The 14,014-nt window shown below is 45.7% G+C and overlaps 1 protein-coding gene across 7 annotated transcripts in view; it reads left to right on the top strand.

Moving 5' to 3' along the window:
• The window catches only part of EP400 (E1A binding protein p400), a 59,324-nt gene that overhangs the window by 13,410 nt on the left and 31,900 nt on the right, over window positions 1-14,014 (top strand). For all 7 annotated transcript variants that reach the window (XM_063315709.1, XM_063315708.1, XM_063315707.1 and 4 more), the window contains 16 exons: window positions 110-415; window positions 1,319-1,504; window positions 2,629-2,769; window positions 3,399-3,477; window positions 5,127-5,179; window positions 6,033-6,090; window positions 7,487-7,576; window positions 8,511-8,612; window positions 9,842-10,035; window positions 10,322-10,499; window positions 10,626-10,762; window positions 11,784-11,953; window positions 12,180-12,354; window positions 12,486-12,622; window positions 12,822-13,008; window positions 13,670-13,836. In XM_063315709.1, the coding sequence (XP_063171779.1) occupies window positions 110-415; window positions 1,319-1,504; window positions 2,629-2,769; window positions 3,399-3,477; window positions 5,127-5,179; window positions 6,033-6,090; window positions 7,487-7,576; window positions 8,511-8,612; window positions 9,842-10,035; window positions 10,322-10,499; window positions 10,626-10,762; window positions 11,784-11,953; window positions 12,180-12,354; window positions 12,486-12,622; window positions 12,822-13,008; window positions 13,670-13,836 (2,360 nt within the window). The remainder of the gene's footprint in view (window positions 1-109; window positions 416-1,318; window positions 1,505-2,628; window positions 2,770-3,398; window positions 3,478-5,126; window positions 5,180-6,032; window positions 6,091-7,486; window positions 7,577-8,510; window positions 8,613-9,841; window positions 10,036-10,321; window positions 10,500-10,625; window positions 10,763-11,783; window positions 11,954-12,179; window positions 12,355-12,485; window positions 12,623-12,821; window positions 13,009-13,669; window positions 13,837-14,014) is intronic.

The raw sequence follows: 14,014 nt of genomic DNA, 5'->3' as shown, positions 1-14,014 counted from the left end.
GAATTTGGATGCTTGTTGACTGGTACTCCGACGCAGAATCTCAATGGTGTACCCTTCCAGCTGTTTGTTGTTCTAATTTTGTATCCAAATCTATGTGCATTCTTTGCAGATTGCAACCCTGGCCCGGCCCTCGTCCGACTCAAACCAAAACTCCCAGCGTCTTTCAGCGAATGTGGGTCTTCCTACCTCAAACAACCCACCAACATCTGTCTCCAACCCAGCACCACAAGCTACTCACTCAGCCCAACCCAGCCGATCCTCGCTGGGAACAAATAAATCAGCTTCTCCCGTTGCCTCCAAGCCCCCGGGGTTGGCAGTGGCAGCAGCCCCCAAAACCCAGAACGCAGCACAAAACTCTGCAGCGGCCCTGCCCCAGGACAGCGCGCACGAGAAGTTGGCTGAGCAAGTTAAGCTGGTGAGCCTTTTCCTTTCCCCTCTGATGCCAGAGCAACATGCTAGCAGTGGGCGGAAAGTTTTGAATTTGAACCTTTTGAGGCGGGAATCTGTTTGAAGTTGAAACAGCTCTGCTGACCTCGGGAGGGCCCTGACCCTGTTCCATGGCGTTAGTACCTTGCTGGAACAGTCTGGTCTGAAGCACACAGGTGATTTGCTTTTATTTTGAAAATACAAATTAACATTCGGTACAATCTGGATTTTTTTCCCCTTACTTTCTGCTGGGCTTCCAGAATTGTCTGCCTTACTACTCACAGTAGCGAACCAGAAGCACCATGTAATGGTTTTGTTGACTGTTGCCCAGCTACCCTGCTTTTATGCAAGGCAAAACCAGAGCTAGTTTCATACACTGAGGTCTTTTGGGGGCAAGTGGGAACATGAGCTTCCTGAAGTCATTACAGATAGTCCTCGACTTACAGCCACAATTAGGACCAGAGTTTCTGTGGTTAAGTCATTGCAGTCGCAAGTTGAGGCACCACGTGACCGGACCCTGATTTTACGACCACTTTTACGATGGGGGTAGTACAACAGTTGTAAGTGCGAGTACAGGTCGTAAAGCACCTTTTCCAAGTCTGTCATAATTTTGAACCATTGTTAAACAAACCGTCGTAAGTCGAGGACTACCTGTACCTCCTGGTTTTCATCTTCCTTAACTGATAAGTAGCTGTTTGTAAATTCTCCTGCCATTTTAATCAGTAGTCTGGAAGATGATGTATGTGTTCCAGGGTTAGGGTTTGAGCTGGTGTAAACTCATTGTGTATGTTAGCTCTGTAATGACTCCTTTGACTAAAGCTCCCTGCATCTTTTAATGTCACCAGAAGCCCCAGCCAGCTATTGATTGTTTTTGCTTGTTTGCTTCAAAAAGGAAAATCACGTCCACCAACGCATAGCGGAGCTGAGAAAGGAAGGCTTGTGGTCTCTGAGACGACTACCCAAGCTTCAGGAGGCCCCCAGACCCAAATCGCAGTGGGATTACCTCCTGGAGGAGATGCAGTGGATGGCAACAGATTTTGCCCAGGAAAGAAGGTGGAAGATGGCCACTGCAAAGAAGGTCTTGATGATTGTGACTTGTAGTTCCTTAGCAAAGTCCAGAACGAGGAGACATGAAACAAACTGTGGTCCTGCCTTGTTTTGACTCTAATAATCATAGTTTTCTGGTTCAGACATAAGGGGAACTAGTTAACAGGCCATGAAGTGTTGAACCACAGCACACTAAAGTGGGAGGAATTGGTGTGAGATGGAGTGGGAGGGTGCAAGGTTTGTATGCATCACTGCTTAACCCAAGATGCCTCTATTTGTACATAAGTCAGGACACATATTATGGCACAAGCTTTCATGGTTAGAACAGTGCTTTAGGAGCTGTTATTGCTGATGTTGCCCAGGATGCTGACTCTTCTGCAGCTCCTGAAGAAGCCCAGTTGTGCATTTTAGTCCATGCACGTGGTGTTCAAATACATACAATGTGTGTATTGATTTATTCAGTTTATTCCCAGTCTTTCTGTTCAGGCGAATAGTCAAGAGGACTAACATAAAACAAGTGTTAGTATTCAGCTTAGTATTTTAAAACTAAATACTGATAATTTAAAAGGTTTATGAGATGGTATCTATCTTTATAGATTTTCTAAATTTGTAAAGGTGCATCTCTTTTATCCTTATTTATCTTCTTTAACTACTGATGTGATGGGATAAATACTCTTGGGTAGAAGGAAAAGTAGACTGCACCTGATTTCACATTTTTTGTGGCGGTCATCAAGCAAATCACTGCCGTTGTTAAGTGAATCACGCAGTTCCCCATTAATTTTGCTTGTTGGAAGCCGGCTGGGAAGGTCACCAATGGCGGTCACATGACCCCGGGACGCTCCATCCGTTGTAAATACATGCCAGTTGTCAAGTGCCCAAATTTTGATCACGTGACCACGGGGATGCTGCGATGGTCGTAAGAGCGAGGACCAGTCGTAAGTCATTTTTCAGTGCTGTTGTAACTTCAAACGGTCGCTAAACAAATGGTTGTAAGTCGAGGGCTACCTGTAAATGATTGGGCACTTTTGCCTTCATAAAATGCAAAAAGTAGCTGGATTTTTCATATGAAAAAAGTAACTGTAAAAGCCAGAGCTGTAACAAATTGGGCAGAAGACCCCATTGTCTAGCAATCCTTCTTTTCAAATTTTTTATTAGATGGTCAGGACAGTGGCTCGCTACCACGAAGAGAAGCACCTCAATGCTGAGAGGGCCAAGAAGGAGGAGAGGACCAAGCTAAGGCGCATTGCTGCTACAATTGCTAGAGAAATAGAGTATTTCTGGTCGAATATTGAACAGGTAATACTTCTCTTTCTTTGCCAGTCGGTTTTGAAACTCTCGAGCCAGGAACAAACATTCCCTGGGATGATACTCTGTTAACCCGGATGAACCTGGCTCCTAAGTAGGGCTGGACAGCTTCTCACATTTTGTGATGCCCCGGTACGTCCATGTCAGTCCAGAAAACTGCATGGGGCTTTGAACTTCAATTTCCCAGCTTCTCTGATGGGTGGATCCGATGGTTGCTGTGAATTTTGACTTAAGAGTGCGCTTTGCACAAAGCTGTTGCACTTACCTTGGTTGGGACAGTAAGGGAAAGTCATTCTGTACCCACACAGGGACATCTTATCTTTCCTTGATAGGAGTTGCCATTGTATCCTGAGCAGACAGTGATAATGGGCTGAATTTCACTGAGAATGGTGAAAACAACATAGCTTTGAGACTCTCTTCTCCGCTCATTAGGAGATTCTTTCTATGGTGAAATAGCTGCTCTCTACACACATACCTTTCACTGGTTGTCCCTGCTCGGGACCACTCAATTCAGTCTCCCTCACGGTCCTTACGCCATGTAGGCTATGTAGAGTGAATGCAATCATCATCATCATAATTAATAACTGAGGTTATAAATATCTTTCTGGTCTGTCTTTTAGGTGGTAGAAATAAAGCTGCAGATTGAATTTCAAGAAAAAAGGAGGAAAGCATTAAATTTAAAGAGACGTTCAAAGCAAGGTACTTTTCCTGGCTGCTGTCATTTGCTGCAAATGGGTTGCAATCTTACAGACAAGGAAGTGAATTCCTGCTCAGAGTTTCAGTGTCTTTTAAAACAACTCTTCTAAAATCATCAGATTCTGCTGGGCTGAAATGTTCCTGGTGTCCCTTCATCCTAGCTTCTTCTTATTTTAACTTTTGGGCTAATTTAATTCTGTCATTAATTATTAGGTATGACTAGACATACAGGGACATGCGGTAGCACTGAGGGTTAAACCGCTGAGCTGCTGAGCTTGCCGATCGGAAGGTCGGCGGTTTGAATCCGCGTGACAGGGTGAGCTCCCGTTGCTAGTCCCAGCTCTTGCCAACCTAGCCGTTCGAAAACATGCAAATGTGAGTAGATTAATAGGCACCGCTTCGGTGGGCAGGTAACGGTGTTCCGTGTAGTCATGCCAGCCACATGACCACGGAGGAAGTGTCTATGGACAAACGCCAGCTCTTCGGCTTCGAAATGGAGATGAGCGCCACCCCCTAGAGTCGGACACGACTGGACTTCATGTCAAGGGAAACCTTTACCTTTACCTATGACTAGACAACCCGTGACCCACTGGGTCATCTTTTCAGAGGTATTTGCTTACCAGATTCCTCAATGCCTTCAACAATGGCAGGGCTACTGATGTACTGGGAAAGTTCTTAAAAATTCAGGGAGACATTCAGAGATGTATCTGCCTTGACAACGTTGAACTGTATAGCCCAGCCAAACATCAGGAGTTGACCGCAGGAAATGTTTTATGACATTCTTGTATTATGTCATAACATGTTTTATGATAATTTTTATGTCATAAGTGTTTTATAGAATTTGCGTAATTTCTATTCCACAGGAGTCATGGGTCCCAGATTTTGGATGCATTCTGTAAGGTAGCCCATTTGAGGTACCTTGGTTCAAAAATTGTTGGCCTGTGACGCACCATTTCGCCCAGTTAAAGGTTGCAGACAGGAGAGTTTTAGTAGTATATAGATTCCGAAAAAGGAGCTAGATTCTTTGGGTTTCCCTTTTAAAACTCAGCCTGAAACCTGTTAAGACTTAGCGCAGTGGGCAAACACTAATGTACTGTGCTTACAGTACCTGATCCCCATGCTATATTCTGAATTAATAAGTTCAGATTGATTTTCAGAAGGATGTTGGGTGGCTATCAAGCTGGCTTCATACCAACAGACTCCACCATTTTGATTGTGTCAGGAGCAAGTATTTAGCCATTGTGGCTGCATGTAATGGCCGACCATTGTTTACAGGAGATAGATTGCAATAATTAAATGAAAATGGAACTGCATATGTCCAAAAAATGTTCATATAATGTCCAGTCATGAGTTCTTGCAAACTCTGAATTGGACCTTTAACTCCGTTTCACACGAACCAAGAAAGACGCTGTTGTAATCTGGAACCTGTATCTGTGATGCCCAGGCTGTGCACTGTCATAGTATCCATCTCTGCAAAACGTATTACTTTCTGGCCTCTCCAAAACCTTTAGCCAAGCCTGTTTACTGTGCGGGAATATGTAACATTAACTTCCCACTGGATTTATTTTCTTGCTTCTGGCTGAATTTGGATGCTAGGCTTACATATGCAATTGAGTGGCTTAGAAGGTGCATAAAAGCTAACCGTTTTGCAGGTAAAGATAGAAGACATTTAGAGGATATTCTTCTGGAAAAAGAAAACAACTTGGTAAGGGACTCGTCCTCTGATCTCCAGGTTGATCATTCTGGATGTATGGTATGTTTTGCTATTGTTGGAAATACAGTTCCTCAGGAAGTCCTCCCGGTAGGTCGCTTTCTTATGTATAAGAAATATAGTGGAAAGATGGGGAGCTGTAATGGGCGGCCTGGTGTATAATACAAAGCCATTGTTTGTCAGCTTCCACTGATAACATTTGAAGAAGGGATCTGCTTTACACCAGGTTAGCCTATACAGGTAGTCCTTGCTTAACAACCACAATGGGGACTGGCATTTTGGTTGCTAAGCAAAGCGGTCATTATGTGAATCCAACCTGATTTTTTGCGGCAGTCGTTAACTGAACCAAGTGGTCATTAAGCAAATCATGTGGTTCCCCACTGGCATTGCTTGCCAGAAGCCAGCCGGGAAGGTTGAAAATGGCAATCGCGTGACCACAGTACGCTGCGACGGTCATAAATGCGAACCGGTTGCCAAGTGCCCAAATTGTGATCACGTGACCGAGGGAACACTGCGATGGTCATAAGTGTGAGGACCGGTCGCAAGTCGTTTTTCAGAGCCGTTGTAGTCTGAACCGTTACTAAGTCCGAACCGTTACTAAACGAATGGTTATTAAGCAAGGACTACCTGTACATTGATCTCTTCCAATAATGTCTGCTCTGGGTGGCTGCTGTTTTCCATGGGCCCTGATGGAGGTCTTTCCCATCATCTTATGCACAGTCCTGGGGCTGTTGGCCCTGTTCTGCCCCTCCTTGGAGAAAGTTAACGGGAAGTCATGTATTCGAGGAAAGGGGTAGGGAGAACGCTTTTAAAACAGATGTGCAATATTTGTGTATTCATTTTGTAGGGTTCATGGTCATCTAGAAGAAAGAGAAAGGCAAGCACGCCTCTGATAGACGATGAAGGTTGGTCATGTGCCGCCGCCTGTTCAGTCTTTTAATCTCAGCTACTACTACTGCTCCATCAGCGTGGTGGAAGATGTGAAACTGGGAACAAAGCAGTACAGCATCCTGACAACGATCGCAATGAATAACTTTATTGATTAGTCAAATGACCATATCAGGAAGTTGGGCATCAGCCATTATAGATACAAAATATAAAATACGATACCATAAAACAGCTAAAATACAGTAAAATTGGTTAAAATAGACTACGGTGAGATAAACTACGATAAAATAACAGTAGGGTAAAATAGAGATAAAATTAAAAATGCAAGATAGAATAAATTGAGTAATAAAATACAGAAACCATGTGAGTTTAAATGAATTCGTCAGCTTTACACGCCACCCCGATGTGTTCTATAAGTTGCGTTCTCAGTTGGACAGCCCTAACTATAAATTTAGCAGTTCTACTGACCACATACGTATGTGGGCCCTGGAGGAAGGAACATAAGAGTTTTGTTACGGTCCCAGTATGTGGCTCTGTCAATTAATGTCTGGAGGTACTGAGCCCTTAGAGTGTCCTGACAGTTTTCTGCTTTCATCTCCCTCAAGGGTCATCCAGAATTTCGCGACTCAGCTGCTCAATTCTGGCGTGGCTGGTTTAGTTCTTCCCTTCCACCCAAAAAGCTTGGTGTTTTGTAAATTGTGGGATTTAGTAATACTTGCGCTTAGAATTGCCCATTCTACATACATAAAGGTGGCCTTCGTCCAATTGAGTGTGTCACTTAATATATATGATGCCGCTAAGTCTGCACGGGCGACAGAAAAGTCAAGCAGGCTGGACCGTACCCCTGGAGGTGGTGGGGTTTCAATGCACATGTAGTGTCAGAGGGAAAACAGCAGAGCAAAACAAAAAACAGTCCAGAAATGTTCTCCCTAGTATGTTCTGCTGCTTTCTATTCACAAAAAGGGCGTGGCTTAATTTTTAACTTGAAAAATACATGGCTGCATCCTTGGTTTGGTGCAACTGCAGTTTCCCCCTGGAGTTTCTGAAAGAATTTTCTCCATGCCAATGGCCTTCTGGATGTAAAAATTACAGTCATCCCATTGTGATAATAGCCTAGGCTGTATAGTGTGATATGAAATGATACGATAATAAGAATCGCTACAATTTAGTTCAATGTCCGTTAGCCAGACTTTAAGGGAGAGCGGTGCAATGCCCACCCACCCAAAATGGCATCATGAAGTGAATGGTCTATTAAATGGTTGGTTTAGAGGACATAGGTAAAACATAGGGTGTATGCATGTATATACATTCCATTTGCATAGAAGCCCCCGTAGGCCACAGAATGCACATTCTGGCCCACGCATATTCCTTCCTCTCCTTGGCTTGACCTGTGGGCCTGACGTTTTCTTTCAGTGGAAGATGAGGAGGAGACCATTGAAGAGCAGGAAGCTAAAGAAGGGAATGTCAACCATCAGATGGAGCTGTCCACGTTGGCCCATGAAGGTGAGCGCAAGGGCTTCCGCATTGCCTTTCCGTAGGACGTTGCAAAATACAGGTAGTCCTTGGTTAACCGCCACTCGTTCAGCAACCGTTCGAAGTTACAATGGCGCTGAACGAGCGTTGGTTACGACCAGTCCTCGAAGTTCCAGCCGTCCCAGCAACCCCGTGGTCTCATTGCACTAATCTGAAACTGACGAGTGTCACTGTTTGCTTCTTAAAAATATATATATTTATTCAGACCATGTTGCATGTTGTAGAATGCCAAATGGTGATTTGGGTACGCCATTTCCGCAGTTCTGCTCTGTTCTCTGTTGGAACGCCAGGCGCATTCCAGAAGCTTTTCTCATTTCTGTGCCAGAACGTGGAGCAGATTTGAACGGCCCCACCTGTTAGTTGTGAGGGGTGCCCATAGAGGTGAGAATCCACCACCCGCCAAAGATGCTCTTCTGGCTAAGGAAGGTTGTATTGTCACATCTCGCTTTAAGCATTGATGAGAAAAGCGCTCTGAGGGCTTACAGGTGCCTGGCTTGCTTGGGGTCACCAGCTGCGAAGGAGCTAAAGTGGGTGAGTGGCTGATCAATTCTCCCTTCAAAGGAGAAGGTGCCCTCTGGACGAATGTTCTCCCTGGTCGGTCATGAGCCTTCTGCGTCTTGTTCCTGCGGGGAGCCGATGGATCTGATCTTATTTACAGAGGCAATTATTTGCCCCAGAACTCAATACCTTCAAAAACGGCCCTGCGTTTTCTTCCCCAAAGACACTTTGAATGGAACTTTGAGGATAGGAACGTGGAAAATTTCCTGGAGGCTTTGTTGAAAGGGTCCTTATTGAAAAGACATGTTTCTTGCTGAACAGCTTCCACCTGCCTCAGCTCTTAGGGCTGAATTAAAGCCTCAATCTCATGTTCCTTCTTATTTTTTCCCCCCAATCTCGTTCATAGCTGAGCTGCCTTTGGATGATTTGATGAAGATGTATGAAGGCGCCTTTGCTGAGACCTTTCACTGGCCCCAGCCCAAGCCGGAAGAAGAGACTAGTGAGGAAGGTATATTGTGGCAGTTTCCTTTCCAAATGCTTTTATAGAAGGTATCACCTTGAACAGAGAGCGGCAGATTTGTTTAGATTTATATAACTCATCCACACTGAGATAATACTTGGCATTTATGTGGAATTTTGAGATACTGAGGGGGTATTATCTAGCACTTATTAAAGCAATCCGTCCCAAGGTAGCTCAGATCCGTTATCTCCTTGCTCCACCATTGCGATTTGGAGAGCAGGGGACTAAAGATGACCGAGAGTGGCTTATGCTGAGGCCACCAGATGGCAAAATTATTCTTTTGACCTGGAGACTTCTGGCTTCCAAAATTCCCATGGGTTCATGCCTCGTCATCAACATTTTTCAGAGTACGGCAGATTTTTCAGCTTTGCTATGGTACAGGCTTGCTTACAGTTACCTGGTAACTTACGTTTAAACAGGAATTTTATATCAAAGCTTAATTTTGTGATGAGTTATGTTGTGTATCAATGGAAAAGATTGTCTCCTAGAAATCTGCAGTTTGGAGTGGTCCAACATCTTGACCAGGGGCCCTAAATACATATAGGTAGTCCTTGCTTAGCAACCATTTGTTTAATGACGGTTTGGAGATACGACAGGGCTAAAATGTTACTTGTGACCTGTCCTCAAAGCTCCGACTATTGCACCCCCCCCATGGTCACATGTGATTTGGGCGCTTGGCGACTGGCTCGTATTTATGACCGGTTGCAGCATCCTGCAATAACATGATTACAATTTGCAACCTTCCCAGCCAGCTTCTGCCGAGCCAGATCAGTAGGGAATTGTTGATTCACGTAATGACTGCCACAATGCACTTAATGACTGGTAAAAATGGTTGTAAAATGGGGTCCAGTTGTGTGATGCCTCGCTTAACACTGCCCCGCTTAGCAACCGAAATTCCAGTTCCAATTGCAGCTGTAAAGCAAGGACTACCTGAATATACATTTGGGTATAATTAATGCGTAAACTCTCGCAAGGTCATCCTATCTGGCAATTTTATAATCGCTGGCTAGTTTTAAATAAAACTCACAATTTTAGGATTCGGCCGGCAGCCTCCAGAAGCGTTAGAGGTGCTTTGTCACGGGCAAAATGTTTCTGACCTCACTTCCTCTTGCATCCTTGGCCATGGCTGTCAAGGCTTGCCGAAGGAGGTCAGCCTACCCAACGTTCCTCCAAGAGCCCAGCTCGCACAGAGCATGTCCGATCTATCCTTTGTTTAGAAATGGAAGACCGCCTGGCCGAAAGGGAGATCCTTCAGAAGGAGGCGATCTTGATCGACTCCCTCCTCAGCATCGAACAGTACAAGGGGGCCGAGAGGGTGATGCCCAGCAAGAAACACGGGCGAGATATAGCAGAAGTGGCAGCTGCAGCAGAGGCCCTCTTACCCAAAGGCAGCGCCCGGATCACAACCGCGGTAAATAACCTTTGTGTGCCTTTATTTACTTATTTCACCGGTGGCGTACGTTGGACTGTGCCCAAAGAGTTCTTCGCTGCAAGTGCAGAAGGCGAGGCTCCCCTCACTTACAGAGAGGAAAAGAAGGGATAGGAGGGTGGGCGGGAAGCTTGTATCGGTCTGTAGAAAGACAACCAAGTTACCGTTTTACTGTGAAGCTCTTCATGAATCGCACAGCGAATTAATGAAGAGAGCAGCTGAATGTCATGGAGAAGAAGAAATGTGTTCACAGGTATTCTGCCTGCAGGTCAAGTATAACACCCCTCCCCTCTTGTACGGCTCCCTTCGAGAATATCAGAAGATCGGCTTAGATTGGTTGGCCAAGCTGTACAAGAAGAACCTGAACGGCATCTTGGCCGATGAAGCTGGCCTTGGGAAAACAGTGCAGATCATCGCTTTCTTTGCACACCTGGCCTGTAATGAGGGTAAGCCAGCCGTGCTGTCATCCCCTGCTCCGTGACCCGTCGGTTGTGCGAACGGGTCAGGTAGTGAACGAGGAGCTTCCGTGCATGGGTTGATTCTTGGCAGCTCTCCTTTTGCTCCCTTTTCAGGTGACTGGGGTCCCCACCTGGTTGTCGTCCGAAGTTGTAACATCCTAAAGTGGGAGCTTGAACTCAAACGTTGGTGCCCCGGGCTGAAAATCATGCTCTATATTGGTAGCCAGCGAGAACTGCGAGTTAAAAGACAGGTAGACCGTTTTATCAGTTCATGTCTGCGGGCAGGATTACGGCGGTTTTGGTTCATGTGTTCAGCTTTTGCCCCAGTTCTTCAGCCAAGAGATTTCAGCACCGTCCACTTGGTTGTGAACTGAGCTAGGCTCCCCTAGGGTGTGGAGTCCTTGATGTTGCCCAGTCCAGCAGCAAAAGGCTGTGAAGTCCTTGAGGCACTGGAGGTGTTGCCTAGTCGAGCAATGAAACGTCTGCAAGAAAACAGCCAAGCTCAGAGAACACCAAGGACTCCACCGTTCAACCCCGTGCTGCAAATATTCTTTGCTGTTGGTCTCCTAGGCTCTCATACTGACTGGATTCATGTCATGCTAAACCCTGAGGTGTCTGACCTTGGGTTGGCTGGTTTCGTATAGCACAGCATGCAAACCATTAAAAACCACAAGGGTTGGGTTTTCTTAAGCCATGGTTTGTTGAAGGAATCTTGATTGACTGAGTTCATGCATCACCCAGAACCACACACCAGGGCTTAATAAACCACAGTGCCTGGGTTCACAGATTGAGCCAAGCCCCCACACCTCCGAAAAGGCCAGCCCCCTACCCTTTCTTGATGGAGTTTAGGAGCCAGCAGAAAATACTGCAAGAATCCTTTGATCACATCAAAGCTTAACCCTTGGGAAGGAGATCTGATTGCTGAGATCTGATCAATATTCGTTGAAAGAACCGGCCTTTCCTCATGGCAGTTTAGAACGAAATATTGAATTGCAGCAATGTATTAGGCATCGGCTGTAAATTGTAGCTGATAACGGTAAAAAGCCATCCCGTTCTATACCGCGCTGAATGCTTCATCGTTAGAAAGAGCCTGGAAGTTAGTCCTATTCGTCCTTCAGGAAGAACAGCTCAAGTAGATGCCAAATGTTCTCTAGAAGGTTGTGCCTCACATGGAAGAAAATAGGGGAGTTGGATACAGGAGAACATTCCAGTCCTCTTAAGTCTTGGTTTGCTTTGCCTGCCCCCCAACTTTTTTTTTTTTTTTTTGGGCAGGAGTGGATGGAACCCAACAGTTTTAACGTGTGCATCACCTCCTACAAGCAGCTCTTCAAAGGCCACCAAGCATTCATGAAGATGCGATGGAGGTACCTCATTGTGGATGAGATGCAGCAGATTAAGAACATGACAGAGAAGCACTGGGAAGCTCTCTTCCATCTTCGCAGGTCTGGACCCTATGAAAATGTGCCTTTTCTCCACTGCCTCACATTTCGTGGTACTTAGTCACTGATCCTCGTTCTGTAAGGTCGCCTCTTGTGACCCTCATTGGTTTGAGCCTCGTTTGGACCAGGAATCCAAATTCAGCTCTCTTTGGGTTATGTTCTGCTGCGGTTTCTCAAAAGAAGCTAAGGAATGTCCGTCTGTGTAACGAGAGCCTCTCCCTCTTTGTAGCCGACACCGCTTACTCCTGATCGATACCCCTCTGCACAACACCTTGATGGAACTGTGGACCATGGTGCACTTCCTGATTCCAGGAATCTCCAAAGCTTATCTCGATTTCCCAGTAAAAGCTGCCAACGAGGAAAATCAAGACTACTGCCATAAGCTCGTCATCAGGCTCCACAGAGTGAGTTGCCCAGGCCGTGCGCTTGAATTGTGCATGGGGCTGGCCTAGGGTCATTTTATTAACGCGATTTAACACAGATTATATTAATAGCATATTCCTCTCTCTCCCTCCCTTCAACCTCCCCACCCCAGATGATCCAGCCATTTATTTTGCGCAGATCGAAAAGGGACGTAGAGAAACAGCTGACCAAGAAATACGAACATGTGCTGAAGTGCCGGCTTTCAAACAGACAGAAAGTGATGTATGAGGACGTCATACTCCAACCTGGGTATGACGTTCTGAGTCAAACATTAAATTGTTGTCTTGATGGAAGGCAGTCATGCTTTACATGAGCACCTTCAAGCTTCCACAGGAAGAGCAGAGACAGCTGATGTGAAGCCTTGGCAGTGAGGCACTGATTTCATGGACATCCCACAATCCATTGTTGTAGAGCTGACCCTCTGCTTTCTTTTCTTTTCCTTTGGCAGGACCCAGGATGCCCTTAAAAGCGGGCATTTTGTCAGCGTTCTTCACGTCTTGATGCAGCTGCAGAAGATCTGCAACCATCCGGACCTGATAAACCCTCGGCTGTCCAGCTCGTCTTACGTTTCTGAGGTGTTGCAGTACACAACTGCCTCACTGGCCTTGCTAGCACTTGAGAACAACCTCTGGAAGGTGAGTCGAACAGTGGATTTGCAAAACACCCTGTTGGGTGAGGGAGAGAGAGCATATTTTCAACTTCTCACTTATAATTTACCCTGTATGCCGCAATGTGGTGAGCGTCCCAGCATATCTTGAGGGAACCAGCTTCTAGAGAGTTCAGTGGCCTGGTTCACAAAACAAACACCAAGCCATCCTATGGCCTGGTTTCGGATTAGCCTGTTGAGCAAAATCTTGTCATTAGGTTTTCTATCACTTGTTTATGATTTAATACCTTTTGTGAACTCAGCCAGGTAAGTCATGCTAGAGCAGGGTTCCTCCACCAGGGTTCCGTGGTGCCCTTGGGTTCTGCAAGAGGTCGCTAGGGGTTCCCTGGGAGATCACGATTTATTTACAAACATTATTTCAGATTCGGGCAACTTCGCATGAAAGAGGTAAGTTTCAGAGAGAGAGAGAGAGAGAGAGAGTGAAATGGACTAAATAAAATTAAAATAGGAACACAGATTTATTTATATTTATTTATATTTCGAATTCCGTCACCCCCCGTCTCGCTCAAAGAGCAACTCTGGGAGGTTTGCAATAAAACTAGGATAAATACAGATTAAACTACAATAAAAACGATATTCTTAAATAAAAATATAAATGCACTCCCCCCCCCCCCTTGGCCGCCCTGTAGGTTGCAGACCTGAGTCTCTTTGACTTGATTGGGCTTGAGAACAAAATGACACGCTACGAATCGCAAGTTGTACCCAAGCAAAAGGTAACACGAAAGCTCATCGAAGAGATTTACGCCTCTCCACTCCCACCTCCCAGGCCTAACCCTGTAAAGCTGAAGCCAAACAGGTGAGCAGCCCCTAGCTTTCTGTAACATCGGTGCCCCTCGTTCGGCCAAGCATAACTTTTGCTGGACCGTTGGCCCTGTCCAGTTTTTGCGTGGCACGTTGGTGGCCCCAGTCCAAAGCGGGGTGGAGGCCGGGGCTCAATTTCAGAGTGGAGTTCAAGGGTTTGAAGGAGGGAAGCA

Source organism: Candoia aspera, chromosome 15 (assembly GCF_035149785.1).
Source record: "Candoia aspera isolate rCanAsp1 chromosome 15, rCanAsp1.hap2, whole genome shotgun sequence".
NCBI classification, from domain to species: Eukaryota; Metazoa; Chordata; class Lepidosauria; order Squamata; family Boidae; genus Candoia; species Candoia aspera.
Note: the sequence above shows the minus strand (reverse complement) of the source record. Positions and strands in the feature narration are given on the sequence as shown.